This window comes from Protopterus annectens, chromosome 1.part2, assembly GCF_019279795.1.
Source record: "Protopterus annectens isolate FY-2018-M chromosome 1.part2, PAN1.0, whole genome shotgun sequence".
NCBI classification, from domain to species: Eukaryota; Metazoa; Chordata; order Ceratodontiformes; family Protopteridae; genus Protopterus; species Protopterus annectens.
In genome coordinates, this window is record NC_056727.1 from 965,524,216 (window position 1) to 965,542,289 (window position 18,074).

At 38.9% G+C, this 18,074-nt stretch overlaps 1 protein-coding gene across 3 annotated transcripts in view; it reads left to right on the forward strand.

Moving 5' to 3' along the window:
- TMEM54 (transmembrane protein 54) overlaps window positions 1–18,074 on the forward strand; it is a 409,347-nt gene that overhangs the window by 140,946 nt on the left and 250,327 nt on the right. For all 3 annotated transcript variants that reach the window (XM_044059925.1, XM_044059926.1, XM_044059927.1), the window contains exon 2: window positions 16,711–16,904. In XM_044059925.1, the coding sequence (XP_043915860.1) occupies window positions 16,711–16,904 (194 nt within the window). The remainder of the gene's footprint in view (window positions 1–16,710; window positions 16,905–18,074) is intronic.

An 18,074-nucleotide genomic window follows, 5' to 3' on the forward strand; every position in this document is an offset into this window, starting at 1 on the left:
GGGATGCAAATATACCCGTATCTGGATGACTGCCTTATACAAGCGGACAGCCAACAAATTTTGGTAAAACACTTGAATTATGCCATCTATCTTCTTCAGGCCTTGGGATATACAGTCAACATTCACAAGTCAAGACTTGTACCATCCCAAAGAATAACTTTTCTGGGTGCAGATCTAGACACAACCACCCAAATGGCTTTCCTCACAGAAGAAAAACAAAACCAACTACAAGATTACTTCAAAAACCTGTCAAGACAAACTCAGCTGACTGCAAGGAAAATCCTGCAGGCCCTGGGTTACATGGCTTCTTGCATTCTTCTGATTCCTCAAGCAAGGCTACATATGAGGAAACTCCAATGGTACCTAAGGAGTTTATGGACTCAGCACAGTCACAGCTTGGAAACTTTGATACCACTCATCCCATGGCTTCAAAGGGAATTTCTGTGGTGGGCTCAAGCAGGCCAGTCAAACAGGGGTTTGCCCTTCAGCAAACCAATATCCAGCCAAACCATTACAATGGACGCTTCAGACCACGGATGGGGAGCGCACATGGGAGGAAGATGCATTCAAGGACTATGGTCACAAAAAGAGCTACGCATGCACATAAACCAAAAGGAAATGCTGGCAGTGATACATGCAATCGAGGCCTTCAAGTTATCTTTACATCAAGGCCACCTGCTAATAAGGACAGACAACACTACAGTTATGTGGTACATAAACAAACAAGGAGGCACCCATTCCTACCCTCTTTGCAGACTGGCAATGAATCTATGGGAACTTTCCCTGACTCTCAAAATACAGCTGCAATCCCAGTTTGTACCAGGAAAGGACAATATACTGGCGGACAGCTTAAGCAGGAACATCATGGATGCACACGAATGGATGCTGCACCCAGACATCTTCCATCAGATAACACAATCATGGGGGAGACCGGACATAGACCTCTTTGCCTCCCCACACAATCATCAGCTGGACAAATTCTGCACAAGGACATACCACCCACAAGCATGGAAAGTGGACGCCCTCTCTTTCAGCTGGAGAGCTCTAACAGTGTATGCATTCCCACCTCTTCCATTAATGACCAAGGTCTTACTGAAGATCAGGGCAGAGCAGCCAAGAGTGATTCTGATAGCTCCGGACTGGCCAAGACGGCACTGGTACCCATTGCTAAAGAGCATGTCACGGACAAAACCATGGCTTCTGCCACAATGGCCGCTTCTCCTGACACAGCACAATTACAAAACTCTGCATTCCAACCTGAAAACATTACAGCTAGCTGCCTGGAAAATACCTTGACTCATCACCAGGATAAGCTATCCAAGAGAGTGAAGGATATCATCATGGAAGCTCGCAGGCCTTCCACACGAAAGGCATACTCGGCAAAATGGAAAAGATTTCACACCTGGAGCACCTCAAAGGGCCTAGATGCAACAGTTATGAACATGGCGCACATCCTGGAATATTTAGCAGAAATGCTCCACAATAGCCTGTCTTACTCTTCCATTAAAATTCATGCTTCAGCAATTTCAGCAGAGTACAATACTGATCCACCTGTCTTCTCTCATCCTCTGCTAAGACAGTTTCTAAGAGGAATTAAAAACATCAATCCTCCAAGGAAACCACCACTGCCTACTTGGGACCTTAACTTCGTGTTGGAAAAACTAACACTGCCTCCCTTTGAACCAGCAGCATCTGCAGAACTACAGTTCCTCTCTTGGAAGACTGCCTTCCTTCTGGCCATAACCTCAGCAAGAAGAGTATCTGAGTTACAGGCCCTCATGGCAGTTCAGCCATTTCTTATTTTTCATCAAGACAGAGTCTCATTGAGAACCAATCCTTCATTTATGCCAAAGGTAGTATCTAGGGTCTCATTAAACCAAGCTATTCACCTGCCTACCTTCTTTCCAAATCCACAAAACAAAGGGGAAAAGCTTCTGCACACCCTGGACATACACAGACAGTTGCGCTACTACTTGGACAGAACTAAAAATTACAGAAAAACTGACCAGTTGTTTGTAGCATATGCTGCTGGTGCACAAGGAAAAGCAATTTCAAAACAGACAATTTCAAAATGGATAGGGAATTGCATTCGTTTCTGTTACTCCTTTCATGGAAAAACTGTGCCAGCTAACATTAGACCTCATTCGACCAGAGCCACAGCCACCTCCACAGCCTTCTTAAGAGGGGTGGCTACCAAGGACATTTTAGAAGCTGCTACATGGAGCTCCGTGCATACATTTTCCAAGCATTACAACTTACCTTTCTATTCCAGATCCAGAGCAGGCTTTGCTACAGCAGTCCTGCAGGGCATTTTAGCTACACCATCCTTTACATAGTTCCTCCACCCCCAGATTGGCTATGGTATTCTACCCATATGTGATGACTGCAGATGCATCCTTGAAGGACATAGTACAGTTTTGTACCTACCATAAATGTAGATGTCCGATAGGTATGCATCTGCAGTCAGGTTTACCCTCCCTCCTTCCCCTCTGTGGTATTTCTTGGGTACATTCCCCTCTCATAGCTAGTTGGGGTTATCTATTATGGTGTATTTGTTTTTATATATGTATATATTTTTGTGCATGTTTGGAATTTATTGCATTTCTCCAAATTTAGCCTTCCTTAGAGGGCACCTAGCATCTGGGGCAAGAAAAACTGAGGAAGATGGTGTCGGCTGACGCTTTTATACCCCAGGCACTCTGACGTCGGGGAGGGGGCGACATCAGCCGACGCCGGACCCAGACTTTGGAATCCGGCCGACCAAAGGGCTGCCTGAGGCAGGACAAACCCATATGTGATGACTGCAGATGCATACCTATCGGAGATCTACATTTATGGTAGGTACAAAACTGTACTTTACTTTTCTGGGCATCTTATTCTCCCTTGTCAGTACTAGTTAGTATTTGCCACATTTCTAGTTGTTCTAATATTCATCTTTATGACACTCTATCTAGTTTGTGTTCAGTTCTTCTAGGTATAAGTTAAATAGTGTATGCATGTAGTTCCATTAGATGTCATATTACAAAACATCATTACATTGTTTTATTATTATTTATGGTAGTAAAATGTACCCAGCTTATCTATTTGGTCATGCAAAAACAAAATGTTTAGCATTAACCCTTAACATGTCTTCAGTTCAAGTTCAGTTTTTAGTGCTGTAGACTTCATAGTTCCAAAGTAAAAACACTTGATAGCTCAAGCAAGCAATAATGCCCAAAGGGTGTGTGTTATTGCAGAAATAATGCCTGCTCAGTGGTATTCTGAGGGCCTGCACACCCCTGGAAGGGCATTATTTCCATAATAACACACAGTCTTTAGGGTATTCATATGGTTAGAGAATGGGCTGTCTGTAAAGTTGTTGTGTTTTACTTACTTATTTTTTATTACTGTATTTTTTATACGTTTGATGTAAAATAGTTACTCTACGTAAAGTTTCAAAGTTGCTTTAGTATATGTAAATGGTGTTGGAAAAAACATTTTACATCCAAAATATAACATATGAAAAATATCAAGACATGTACTTTATTTTTTTGGTCCCTTATTCCTAAAATGTGTGGTTTGCTGCCAGTCATTGGGACTGAAGTCACTAAATAATGACACAGATTTGACTTTCAGACTTTTATTTCCTTCAGAAAATTCATGCCAACACAAATCCTGTTATTTAAGCAACTTTGTAATTTTGTAAGAGCAATCATTTAAAGCTGTTTCTATTTTTGAGCCTTTGTTCCCCCTTTATTTAGGCTTTATTCACATTTCTTGAGTTAAGAGGTGAAGATGTATGTAAACCTTTTTACTGCTGCTGCCAGTGGTTGAGCAATCTCACTCTTTCTCTTATGCACATATTTTGGACTTCAGAAAATGCATGCTAACACACATCCTATTATTTAAGCAACTTTGTAATTTTATAAAAGCAATAATTGAAATCTGCTCCTATTGTTGAGTTTTTGTTCCCCCTTTATTTCAGACTTTATCCAGATTGCTTCAGCTGAAAGTTTGAGAGGAATGCAAACCTCTTTACTACTGCTACTGCCAGCGGTCGATCTCACTCACTATCACACACGTACCTTTGCTTCAGCAAATGCATGCTAACACAAATCCTAATATTCAAGTAACTTTGTGATTCTCTAACTGAAATAGTTAGAAAATGTTCCTATTTTAAGCCTTTGTCCCCCTAATTATTTTAGGCTTATTTAGATACCTTGAGCTAAGAGGTTGAGAGGTATGTAAACCTCTTAACTTTTGCAGCTGCTATTAGGGATTGCTCAATCACTCTCATTCTTCAATCTCTCTCTCTCTCTCACACTCTTTCACACACACACACACACACACACACACACACACACACACACACACACGGTCTCTTCTGCTTTCGTGCACGCATTCACTCACACACACAGAAACATAAACACACACACACACACACTTTTCTGTTTCATTTATGTTTTTACACTCAGACCACAAAAGCTAGATTGATCTCTCTCTCTCTCTCTCTCTCTCTCTCTCATATACATACTCCCACACAGACATAAACACATACACACACATTTTTTTTTTATTTTAATTTTCTTTTCTATTTTTTTTTTTATTTTACACTCACTAAGCAGCAAAAGCTTTGCTTAGCAACCATAAAATAATGGTGGCTATTTTTTTTTTCAGTCTGAGCTCCATGGCAGCTTGATATGCTGCCATGAAGTGGCGGACTCAATTTTTCAGTGGGCATTAGCTGTAGATAAACACCCTCCAATCAGGGTACAATCTATAGGTCATGCAGTCCCTAAAGTAAAATAAAATTTCCCAGTGGCCTAGCTTCCAATTACAAGTACACAATCAATGGCACCAAACTTCAGTTAATTGCTGAATTTTCAGTAGTAAGGAAAACACAGCTACAGTCTTCCAGAATGATGCAGAATTTCTTTGTGCTCTTCAGAATGAAGCAACACACTTCTCAGCATAGGTAAAACCAAGCAAAAGAGCAGAAAGTATAACAAAACAAACAAATAACCAAAAGGTTACACTAAGTATCTACAGGAAGCCTGTCAAACAGTAATTTGTATTCCAAAAAGTAAATGAGGTAAGCGCTTTCATCCCAGAAAAAATGGGCTTCACCCGAACTAGTGATAAAATTCAATCAGGCACATTTAAACGAGTGCAAGTCACATGGTTAAATTCTTAAAGGTATAATACCCCTGCTGCATCGTAAATAAAGCAAAAAATTTAAAAAAATGTTTGAAACATTTAAAATATTTATATGAAAGCTAAAAAATCTTGATTTAGTAAAATGTGTAGGGCTTATAGAACTTTTTTTTATCAATGAACTTGATCAATAAGTAGGTTAATCTCTTAATGTTACTAAAACAACATACAAGAGGTTTCTCAATTTGGTAGCTCTAGGTATCAGCACACTACCAATGGAGACAAAATCATTTAACCTGGGTGGGTTAGTGACATCCATCTCTGGGGTTAATGGGAGCCTCTCAGAGAATACAAAAATGGAAACTTAGTATGCCTAAATAATGCATTAGTTTCCTTTTTGTGGACATTTAAGTGTTTGTATATTCTTTTATGAAAAATTCAGTGTTTCCTACATAGAAAGAGACATAGGTTACATATTGCAAGATAAACAAAGCCTTTGCTACCACAGTTAAATGACATGCAAATTTAAATATTCTCTGTTTTGCCCTTAAATCACTGCTGTCTCCCTCAGATATCAGTTTGCATTGTTGACAAAATCCATACTTGTAAGTTCCCATCTTCCTTCTAGTGACACAATCATATTTTGTCTGTTTTTTCAAATTTTCCTTGGTGTTCTTTCCCCTTTTCTAAACAAAAGTGGTTGACTCCTGACCTTTTCTTCTACCTCCTTGTGGGGAGCTGGCACTTAGAATTCCTTTTTCTTGCTCGTGATTAATAACCACAGTTCATGATCATCGTTTTCTCAAAGTTATTAGCATTTGGGGTTTCAGTTGGGAGGCTATGGCAATGGAATAGGTGAGTTGCCCCTCACCAGAAACATCCTAGTCAGTTTTTTCAGTCTCAATAAGGAACAAATTATACTTAAATGTAATCCTGGCCAACTTAACCAACTGTCCTTTTAGTTTATCCTTTTTTGGATATAAGGGTGATTACTTGTATAGCATAGGTAGGAGTTTGAAAAGTTGGGGGTTTCAGTATATTGTTGAGAAAAGGTCTTGTTAACCCTGTCTTTTAGTATCATGACATCCAAAGTATTTCATCTTCAGAAAGGTGGTTATTAAGTCTAAGGAAAGTTGTGTTAGTGTCCAGATAGTTAACTAAGACATGCAAGTGGTCCTTAATTCCTTTCCATAAAATCTCTATATTATCAAGGAATCGGGTGTAAAGAGTCCAGGCTTTGACACTGGCAGAGTCAAACACAAATTTCTGCTCCCATAGCCATAAGAATTGTTATTTGTCTTTTCGGCTTTTCCCGGTTAGGGGTTGCCACAGTGGAACTCCGGTACACTAAGATTGGCAGTAGATTTTTTTTTATGGTGCCGAGTTGAAAAGCCTGATGCCCAACCTTCAGTGAAGGCACGCCCATTCATGCATGTCTTTTGGAGGCCACTCGACTGCGGGGAGGACATGCAGACTCCACACACAAGGCACTCCAGCCGAGGATCAAACAGGAGAACCTCTTGCTGTGAGGCAACAATGCTACCGCTGTACCACCACGGTTTATCATAGCCATAAGACTAAGTTTGCATAAGGACTTTAGCACACTGAAGAAAGCCTACTGGTGCATCAATTTGTTCAGCAGCCAACCCATATCCCCCAAAGCTCACCAAGCGAACAGCAGAAAAAAAAGAAATAAAGAACTTCAGCACAAACTGTAGAAAGCCCCCTCAGCTCTTTAATTGAGGAGAAAAAAAAAAGAATGCTGACCTGCCATTTCCAGGAACTCTTGATCATGCCTTCTAGCACTTAGTACCTGGGGCATTTGCCCAGTTTGCCCGACCTTTGCTATGCTGTGCAGGCAAGAACACAGCAAAACTGGGTGGTTTGTCCCACCTTTGCTGCGCTACTGCCTGCTTTTAACTCTTCTCTCGGATTCCACTTTTCTGCTTCTAACATGTACACCCCAACATTGTACAAAGTTTGCACATAGCATCTTTCCTTTTGTGTGACTAGTTTGTATTACTTTTGTGATCCATTGTTGATTATAATTGTCATTTTTTGCTACAATTTTGAATGTAACCTGGGTTGAGTCCACAGCTGATCATGCTGTGATCAGTGCTCTTCCCCGGTAACCAAAATGTAAATAAATAAATACACTGAAGAGTACATGTAAATACACTGAAGAGTACATGTAAATACACTGAACAGTACATGTAAATACACTGAAGAGTACATGTAAATAAACTGAAGAGTACATATAGCTATCTGGCTTCTTGGTCTTTAATATCTGAAGATTTTAACACAACTATTACTAGCCTTGCTTTTGGGGCAAATTTTGTTGCACTTCAGAAATGTCTCTCAGCATCTTTTGACTATCATAGTTGCAGTGTCATTTATTTATTTATTTATTTGTTTGTTTGTATATTCCAGATATTTCTGGTTGCTTGACTTCAAATCTGAAAGATTTATTTTTGTACGGATGTCTGTGATACTTTTTTATAGCATAATATCTTTCCCAAGAACTATATAGGGTCTTAGTTTGGCTGCTTTATCAAAACTACAGCTTCGGGTTGTGGACTTTTCCATGGCTTTTATATTATTACTTTGTCTCTGTCCTGTAAGTCTGGTCATCCTCTGTAGTTCTTATCATAGCAGTATTTATTTTCTTACACATGTTCTAAGTGTTTCATTTACTTTTTATTGTTCAAGCATCACCAATGCAAATGAATCAGGTCATCTCCTTTTCAGCTTTATGCCCAGTACAAGTTGCAATGATGAGAGACTGAGTTCTTGCAGTGCAGTGTTCCTATATTCCATAGTTGTAACATGGCTGTTCTCAGAACGTTTGCTACTGCTCTTTCTAGATTCTTCACTGTTTGGATAGCTTTTTTCACTTGCTCATTGGATTGCTGAGTATGGGTTAGAATATATTATCTGAAATCTCTTTCATGACTGTATCTTCTGTATTACAGAATTGTGTGTTGTGAACTATTGCCATGTATGACAGTATCAGGTATTCCCTTTCTCAAGAATACAGATTTTAATATAGTAGTTGCACTTGCATTTCTGTTTGTGTGATCATTTAAGGGAATTTGGAATATTAATCCAGATATTAGATACATGGCTTCTTTGAAATGGAATACATATCTACCCATTCAGTATGACTCATGATCTGGAGCTGGGATTGGTCACATTCCTTCCTTAGGATTATTGTTTTGGTATATTTTAAAGATGCTCAGAACTATTTGGTCTGATTCAGCTGACATCCCTGGACAAAATATTATATTTCTTGTTCTTTCTTTGTACTTTATTATTCCCAGATATGATTGATGAATCCTGGTAATCATTTGTCTTCTTAGTTCATTTGGAACTGTTATTTTATCTGCTTTGAGCATCACACATTGGGCACAGCTTATTTGTTCTCAAAAAGAAAAATAACATCCTTCCATCCTTGTGAATGATTTTTGTTCAGGCCATTCTTTTATTGTAATGTTTTATAGCAATTTCATTTCTAAATCAGAATTAGTACACATCTGAACTTATTTTAATTTCTCTCCTTTTATTGCTAACTGAGATATATCCCAAAGAATCCATAATTCTTATAGGTTGACATATTCATTAGTAAGTACTAGTCTAGCTGCCCTTGGAGGCCATTTTAATCCTAACCAGTTTCCCTTTTTGTGCTTGAAATAACCTATCCCATTTGGTTATAGACTGTCCTTATCCATCCCATGTTCAACAATTCTGTATTACCCCTAATGAGAATAACTGGGATCATATCATAGATAATTTGATGGTACCCATGCATGGGATAAAGCTTTAGGAGATGCCTCTGTCCATTAGTAGTACAGGGGGCAGTCCTTGGGTAAATGTTCAGTTTCTTATCCATAGATCCAAGTTGTGCTTGAATGTAGACAGGGTTGAATTTTCTTTTATGTGGATGGAGAGTCTGTTTCACAGCAGCAGTATCCTCTGCGAGATATGCCCATCCCTCCAAACTGTTCTGTTGATATTGTTTTGTTGATATTTGCTATGAACCTATGTTGTTGGTCTTCTAACATTTCCGCATGCTTCTACATAAATATGCTATATTAATCAGATCTGCTAGTTGTAATTTCTTGTCTGGCCTATATTTTCTTCACCAGGCCCTACTTCTATAGATTAGGTAGGTTAAGTAGCTTCCTTGACATTCTCAGAGGTGCCTTGTACAGTAACCTTCTCAGTATGCTTTGCAAGGATTTTCTAGTTTCTGCCTACCTCCATCTGTTTATCATTCTCATATTTATGGAATCCTTGCACCCTTAAACTGATGTCAGCAGTTCTTTTCTACCATAGCTTATGTCATCTGTGCCTCTGTAAATTTTCTTGATCAATAGAAAGCTGATGTGTTCTCTTATAGAATCACAACTCGCTGATGTGTTCTCTTATAGAATCACAACTCCTATGTCATTCCAAATGCATGTCTGCTTTAATAGCTTTCTTGTAGGAGCAGTTATCTCAAACATGTACGAACAAACTTTAAAAGATGGTACGTCATTCATAGATGCCTCTGTTCTGCCTGCTTTTCTTCTGGCCTTAGCATTTACAAAGTTATTTTGACTTTTTTATGACCCATAAAGTATTAATTTGTCACGTCTATTTATTCACTATTGTGTATGACTGACTGACACTTTTTATATATTCTTTTAATTGTTGTACTTGATAACTACTCTTTAAACCCTCTATATTACTATTCCTTAAAAGTTATTTCATAATATTGTACATTCTCTGTTTATTTCAAATATGTATAATAATCTAAAGAAGCCTGTAACCAAGATAATGGATAAACAATGGCTCTGTAAACTGCCACTTACTTGTTTAACAAAAGTTTAATCAGTAAAATCATGAAGAACTGTTTCAGAGGCCAGTACTGTTTGTAGTGAGTGGCATTGTTATCTCACAGTAGAGGTCCTCTGGTTTGTTTCTTGGCTGGGGTGCCTTCTCTACTATATGCAGTTCCTTTGTTTATATGGGTTTTCTCTGGATGGTATGGTTTCCTCTCACATTCCAAGGAAGTGTGATAGGTGAATTGCTTTACCAATCAGTTCTCTGCATGTATTTATCCATATATGTATGATATGGAAGAAAAGTCTGTCAATCTACTTCCCACACTCTCTTGTTTAATAAACTCTGTGGGTGGTGGTAGCTGTTCACAGAAAAAAACTATAAGAGATGACTGTGATTTGCAGCAGTGGATGGATGGAACAATTTTAGACTCATCACTCTTAATTTGCTGTTCTAATTTAACATGAAATTAGGATCATTTAATTTACTTAACTGTATTAATCTCTTTATGCGGTCTTCTTTTGTCTGAACTTGCATGCAAAAATATTGTAAGGTACACTTGCAATGCCTTCTTCCAACCTTTGCTTATTTGGGAAGAAGTTAGTTAAAATATCTCTTGTGCTAATGAAATACCTAATTAAAGTCCATGAAATGTTTATCTGCTTCATGACATGTCAGTTTGTAGTTTTATTAATCCAGCTTTGTCTGCCAGAAACCTTAGTTTGCACCTAGCACTGAAAAGAAATTAGTGTTTTGTTGTCTTGAGATAACTTCTTCAAATGTGAGCTTGAAATGAAATTGAATAAGCAGTTTTTTGTGGACTCCATCTTTGCTATAGTGCATTACCACAGGGCCAACTTTTTCATATAGATTACCTTTACAAAACATCTTGCATTTAGTTTTCATTTTGTTCTTTTATTTGACTCGCATTTTATTTTAGATACATTCTTTTGCACAGTTAAATAGTTTTTAATGTACACTAATAATTTCACTTGTTCTGTTTACATCCACAGCTTTAAAAAAGGTCAGGTCTAGTTTTCTCCAAAACTTTTCCCTTGTTTCTTCATTTCTTGTATAACAAATTATTATGTCTGTTATGAGAAAGTCAGACAACTCACAAAATTCAGAGATCTTGGTTAAGTTATTTAGTTCAATAACATATGAATGCATATTTTTGTAGGATATTGTGCTTTTATAATGAATGCATGTTAATACATGGCAAAATATTTCTGGACTGAAAATAATTAATGAAATTATTTCTTAATGCTGCTGATTTAACTTTCTACTGACCAGAAAAAGTAAGAGTTAAATGCTGTTAAAGCTTTTCCTTAATAGCATAAATGTACGTAACACACTGTACTATTTAAGGTGTTTTTAGCCAACACATTTAAAGAAGGAATACATTGCATTTCTGAATCCAAAGCATTCAGTTTTCTTAAAAAATTCTGATGCACAAGAATTTCAATAGGGTACAGTTGAGACATATTTCCAATGAAAATTACACTTCCATGTTCCCTTTAATTCATAACAAAGTCTGCCTAGAATATTTTTCCATGGAGCATCTGCTAAAGTTCAGATTTAAGAGTCTACCTCTGTTTCAAGTAATACTGGCAGAAAATAGTTGACATGAAAAGTTGTTATAACACTAAACTTGAAACCAAGTTGGGCTGGTTAAAGTGTTTTGAGGTTTCTTATATCATTGATCATTTCCATGGTAATTCTTAACATGACTTTGCATACGAGACTAGTGAGACTTATTGATCTGTAGCTTCCAGCGTCTGCAGATGGCCCACCTTTGTGCAGAGGGTTGACTGTTGCTATTCTCCATTTATGAGGCATGAAGCCCATTTGCAGGCTACAGTTAAATAGCAATTCCAGAAGGCCTGGTAAAGCCATGTTTCATGCTATTTAAAAGGCATCCTGAGAAACTGTCTGGGGCCATCGATGCAGTGTTCTTTGCCTTACAGAGACCATTGAGGACATGTTCCCTAGTGATAGTATAGGAAATTATATTAGATGGCATTTCCTGAAGGGAGACTGAGCGGGAAGAGAGAGGGGTAAAGTTGGAGCTGAATTTGTTGGCTAGTAGGTTTGCTGTATCTTCTGGCTTAGTATATGTGGATCCATTAACAATGGCCTCTGCACACAAATGTGCATTAAGTTTGAGGTTACAGACATAGCTAAATAATGCATTATGGTTGTCCTTAGCCTGGGAGGCCAAATTTACTTCAGATTTGGTTTTGGTAGACTTCATTTGTGCTCAGAGTTGTTTGTTTAGTTTGATGAGAGTTCATTTATGTTGCTGGTTGCTATGTCTCCTAATTTTTGCCATGCCTTTCTTCTTCTGTCATACAGCCTATTGATGATGTGATTTCACTTGGGTGGGTTGTTTTTTTGAGTTAGTTCTGCACTTCTTTCTAGTGGGTATGGTTGTCTCCATGCAGCTACCAACATGATTGTATAGTATAGGGTATCAGTGAACAGCTCAGTGTAGGCAGCAGTGTTTTCATTGCTTATAAGTCTACCTGCGTTTCCAAGTACCTGTGCTTGCCAGATTATCACTTAATAGTAGGTAGTTAACCTTAAAGTATTTCCTGAACATTCCAAGGTTAGCTGGAGTTCTGGGTTTTATTTTTACTTCAGAGGAGACCGTTTTGTGGTCTGACCTTACCAGGAAAGACTTTACACTAGGAAGGGGTGCAGCACTCTCCCATGTTAGTCAGGACCAGATCCAGTATGTCTGAATCCCTGGTTGGTGTACTGACAGTCTGCCCCAAGCTAGAGAGTTTTTATTTACAAAGTCCAGGAATATCTGTGCCTGCATGTTTGGTGTTGTATATGACTCCCAGTTAATAGTGGGGTAATTAAATTTGCCCATGAATATGGTATTAGGTTGGGTGTTGAGTGTTTCCAATAAGCTTAAATATATGTTATGGTTTTCCTAGGTCACAGAGGGGGGAGGGGATGTAGCTTGCAAGGAAGTGGTGTGGAGTTCTGCTTATTGTGATTTGAATGTGGAGAAGCTCAAGTGCGTTGTCCTGTTTGACCAGCTTTGAGGTATATTTATTTTTTTATTTAAATCATGGCACCTCCACCCTTAGTCCCTGTCTTTGTAGAATCTGGTCTAAATGTGTGGACAGCATTGCACTGCCAGTGTGCTCTCAGTGGCTTTTAACCGTCAAATCACTGTGGTGTATTCAATGGACTGAGTTGTTTGGAAGGATGTTGATTGTATTATGGTCAGAAGTGCTGTGTGGCTGTGCCTGGGACTGCTGAACACTTGCTGAAGACAAAGTGACTTGCAAAGATTTTTTTTTTTTGTCAAAAAAACATTGTTTATGAACGCACCACGATTTAACATGCGGAAACAAGAACTGAATGAGACTGTTGATGCTAAGGCGATTTTTTTTTTTTGGCGACAGAGGCAAAGGAAAAAGGTAAAGATTCGCAGTGTTACAGGAACCATTCCTGGATTGTGGAGGTTCAAATAGAGAAAGGCCTCCCAAGCCTTTTAGGTCTTCCTGCTATTTTGGGGCTGGCCATGGAGTCTTTGAAGCCTCATACCCTGAACTGTGCTCTGGGCTGGGGTAGGAGGAGGAGAGGTGGAGGATGGGAGGAGACGCTGTGTTGTTACCAGAATGGAGGAACCTACTGACTGGTGTGCAGGCATGGTTGTCAAGTTGAATATTATAAGCAGAGAGAGGTTCGTATGCCCCCTGTCCGAGCAGAGTCTGGGGATGCTGTGAGGGGGGCGAAGTTGGTCTAAAACTGGATGTGATTAATGGATTTTGGCAAAAATTCCTTTGAGAGAGTCGAAACAACCACATTCATCCATAACCCCTTTTGGGTTTTTTGCTTCAATCGCTGTCATCGCAGATAAGCCCAGACCCAGACAGGGGGACCCAGCGTCCATCACGGAGATGGAAGCACGATGCATGGGTTTGGTGGGAGCCGGTGCGAGCAAAGCAACAATGGGGCGGGAGGCCTGGGCCAGGCCCCTCATCAAAGTCACTCTCACCTACAGAGCAACGATATGCCCAGGTGGAGAACGGGTTATGTGCAGTCAGGGGTGGCCGCTGTATGTGAACCAGGAACCCTTGCTGGATCCATCGCAGCAGTTGGGACTGTGGCTGGACCGGCTGGAAAGGGTGGGGAAGAGGAGGAAGTATAAGTGTAATAAACTAAACTAACCGACCATCGGGCGGGGGGGCAGCTGGTGAGTGCTGTTCGTGACCAGGTGTGGGTGACAGATATGAAGACCCCAGGTACTGTAGACCAAAAGCATTGCCAGAAAACCCTGTGGGTCAGGAGAGTGAGTTAAGTAAGACCGCTGCTGAGGCTCGCTACCTGTAATGGCCCCTCCCGGAAACCCGGGTACATAAGTGATGTTGTGAGGACCAGATCAGGAAGAATTAACCCTAGTGAGAGCGAAGAGATTGAATAGATCTGGGTTTGGTACCAAGGGACTGTGACAGGAAAGGAGATGTTGATTGTATTATGCGGCTGGCTTGTCAATAAAATCACCTCTGAAATTAATAAGCAAACCATCACCATTTCATTCTAGAAAATGATAACGTGACCAGAATATCTCAATGATTTTGGGTGCTGCGGGATTGCATACTTTATTTTTGTTCTGCGCAGGTTTCTCACAGACTAAACGATGATACCAGACCACTTGCTTGTTAATTTATGTAGTAAATTTCATATTCTACTGTTCAATCATTTTGTTGTTGTTCAGCTTCAGCAATATTCAGGTTTCAGAATGTGTTTATTATCATGCCATATTGAGAAGATTACGTTAACTTATCAAAAGTGTCTTTGAGTTAGACTGTAACAATTAAAAGAAAAACTAAACATGAACTCTTGTGCCTGAACAACTTTAAGACACAGGGCTTGGCATTATTTCTGCTGTTTCAAAAAGTGGTACCTGCAATGCTGCCTCGAATAAAGGTCCTCAGTAACTGTTCAGCATATTTTATTAAGTTTTCTGCACAGTTAAGCACTTGCAATAAGATACTGGGAAAGAGAACGTCCTTGATGTAAGTCAGACCAGCATTGTCCAGGATCACCAACTGTACTGGAAGTAGGAAATACACTAAGGTAAATAGACCCAGTCACTAACCTACTACTGTCTGTGAGTGTTCAGCAGCTTCATTCACTTACATTAACAGGCACTGAAGCTATCTCTGTGATACCACTTTGCAGGTTCTTGATCGGTCAAGTCTATCGCAGTGTTTGCAGACAGTATTTACCACTTAAAGCCCATTCGCAGAGGGAGACAGATCGATTACTGTATTCTGTTAACGGCAGAGGTCTCAAGCAATTAATTCCTTTAATCAGCATTTATCACCTGGAAGTGTAGGCTGTGGCATTATTTAGTAAAAGGTGTGTACTGAGTTTGAAGTTGCTGTGGAGATGGTTTATTTGTAGCAAATGAAACACTTAATTCAGTGATTTAAGGAAGCTGTTTCTAATTTTTCAAGCACTGCCATACTAATTTCTAAGTTGTCTGCACTGTTATCACGGAGTGTCTGCTTAAGGGCTTCTCTACATATTGTTGAAACAATGGTGTTTAAGTATCTTTATTTTGAAAAATTTAAGTCTCAGTGAGTTTCACCACAATGCGTTTATTGCATTGTGTGAGCCAGATGAGTGTTTATAAATGGTGTTTGCACTTTTTCCCTTTGTGGTGCAAACGTGAAGTTGGTGTATATATAATTTAGGGGAGTATGGGTTGCAGTACCCAGCATGGAGTACAGGGCAGCTTGCCCCAGTTAAAAAAAGATTTTTTTAATAGGCTGAATCACCATTTTCAATATTTGATTTTTGATAAATGGTGATTTGTAAAATGGTGATTCAGTTGCCTGTGGGTAATTCCTGACTGAGGGTACGATTGTACTATCTACTTTTTGAGTAATCCTGACAAAAACTAATTGTCAATATATGAAAACTGACAAGACATGAACTGTGTCTAATTGGATAAAGCAGGATTTTATGAATTCTCTTTCAGTGAAGTGCACTTTCATCATCGTCCTCATCTTCATGCTTTATTACTGAAATACATGACCCATTACTGTTTACCATTTACTCCCACAATAGCTGTCAGACATCATAAAGGCTATTTTTTTATATTTATAAATCCTTAAATATAGTCACACTTTCCTCCTCCCTCTGCTAATGCTCTTTATCGACTCTTACTCCATCCAGTCCTCTAGGTTTATGCATACCATTACTGATTTCTCTGCCATACTATTCTTTCAGCAAATTGCATTTTTTGCGCTGCTACTACATTGTTCACAATGTTTTACCTCTCTACAAATGTTAATAGCTTTGGTTTGTTTCTTCAGCCTGTCGCATAATGACTCTTTTGTGCATCCTAGCCAGTCCAGTACTGGGACTAATATTTTGCTGAGATTAGGTGTTTAATTATGTCAGTTTGTGTTTTGTAAAAAAAGCTTTGCAGGCCTTCAAGGTTGAAGCCTACTAGAGGCTTTTAAAAATAATCAGACAATTTTCCTATTTTAAGTGTGCATTTTCTTAGCAAGTCATCTGTTAGTCAGCATTGCACTATTAACTGTGTACATATAAATTATTTCTGTCATGGATAATATTTATTTTGTTTACTTTTTACTGTTATTTATACTGTAGTACTTTTGGATACTCAGTCACTAGAATATGGAAAAAATAATAATTACTCTTACTTTTGCTATTAATATCACATCTGTAATATGTTTTTTTTTTATTTTTTTATAGGCATTCTTGACAGAGAGAGGGCTGGAAAGCTTCTAATGCAAACAGGATTGGGCCTTATTATCGCTGGACACCTTAACTTCATTTTGGGAGCTGTAGTACATGGGACAGTTCTACGACATTTGACCAGTCCTGGAGATTACCTTGCAATTGAATATTTCACTATTAACATCCTTACAATTATATCAGGGATTCTGGTAAGAACAGAAGAGTTGCTTCTTACATGTTTCTTTTTTCTACCAAATAATACTAATTTTACTCTTTATTTTTAATCTCAAATTCCCACTGAAAGACTGTTTACTGTCTAGTCAGGCACCATTCATGGCTCTCTTCTGACACTTCTATTTCCTACAAACAGTGGCAGTTAAGGAAGATGAGAGAAAAACACCATCACACATTAGGTGATGTCACATCAAACAGTTGAAAAGGTAACCTGATAAAAACATATGAACTGACTATTTTCACATAATAAAAGCTTACTAATTAACACACACAATTAGTGAACAAGCTGTTAGGTGTACATTTTTATTTTTTGTTACCTAACCTGCTTGGGTAGGCTGCTGTATTAATGACAGTGTGCTTGTCCTAATTTACTGTACCGTAAACTTTTGCTGCAGTTCCTCAACTCCAGCAAGTGTACTGCTATAGCTGGGTCTGGGGAATCTGTAATTTCACCTTAAACAAAATTAGAAACCCAGAGTCACTAACTGATGTTCTTCATGTTTCACTGTTGCAGTCATCATATTTGGGTTATCTGCTTGCAGGTAGCCCTCAGTCGGCCTGATTATCAAAGTCTTGGGTCCTGCGTCGGTTGCTGTCTCTTCTTCCATGACGTCAGGTAGTCAGGGGTATAAAACATGCAGCCAACACCATTTTATCAGTCTTTCTTGCTGTGCGGTACCCAAAGCAGAAACAGTTTGCAAGTGCTGGTCGGCTGACTCCGGATCTGAAACTCGAAAACGAAAATTTCAGAAATCTTCAACTAAGCTAAGTACCCTGTTCAGGATCCTTTTTCTTGCTCTAAACCAATGTCAGTAAAAGTTAACAATTGTATTTCTTGTGGAAAGCAAATACCACATAAAGATTTTCATTCGTACTGCATTCCTGGCCTAGGCCCAGACCACGACATACCTCACTGTTGGTTTTGTGCCTTATTCAATCCTCAAACTATTCATCGTCGGTTCATTTTCGCATCTAAATATTTTGGCACTCAGTTTAATTATCCAGAAATGGCTTTGGTAAGCCACCCAGCTACCGACATTTTGAAAAAATGCAAAGATAAAGACAGAGACAGACCGCATAGGTCCAAAGACAGAGACAGACCGCATAGGTCCAAATCTGCCGACAAAGCTTCTCCTAAACTAGTC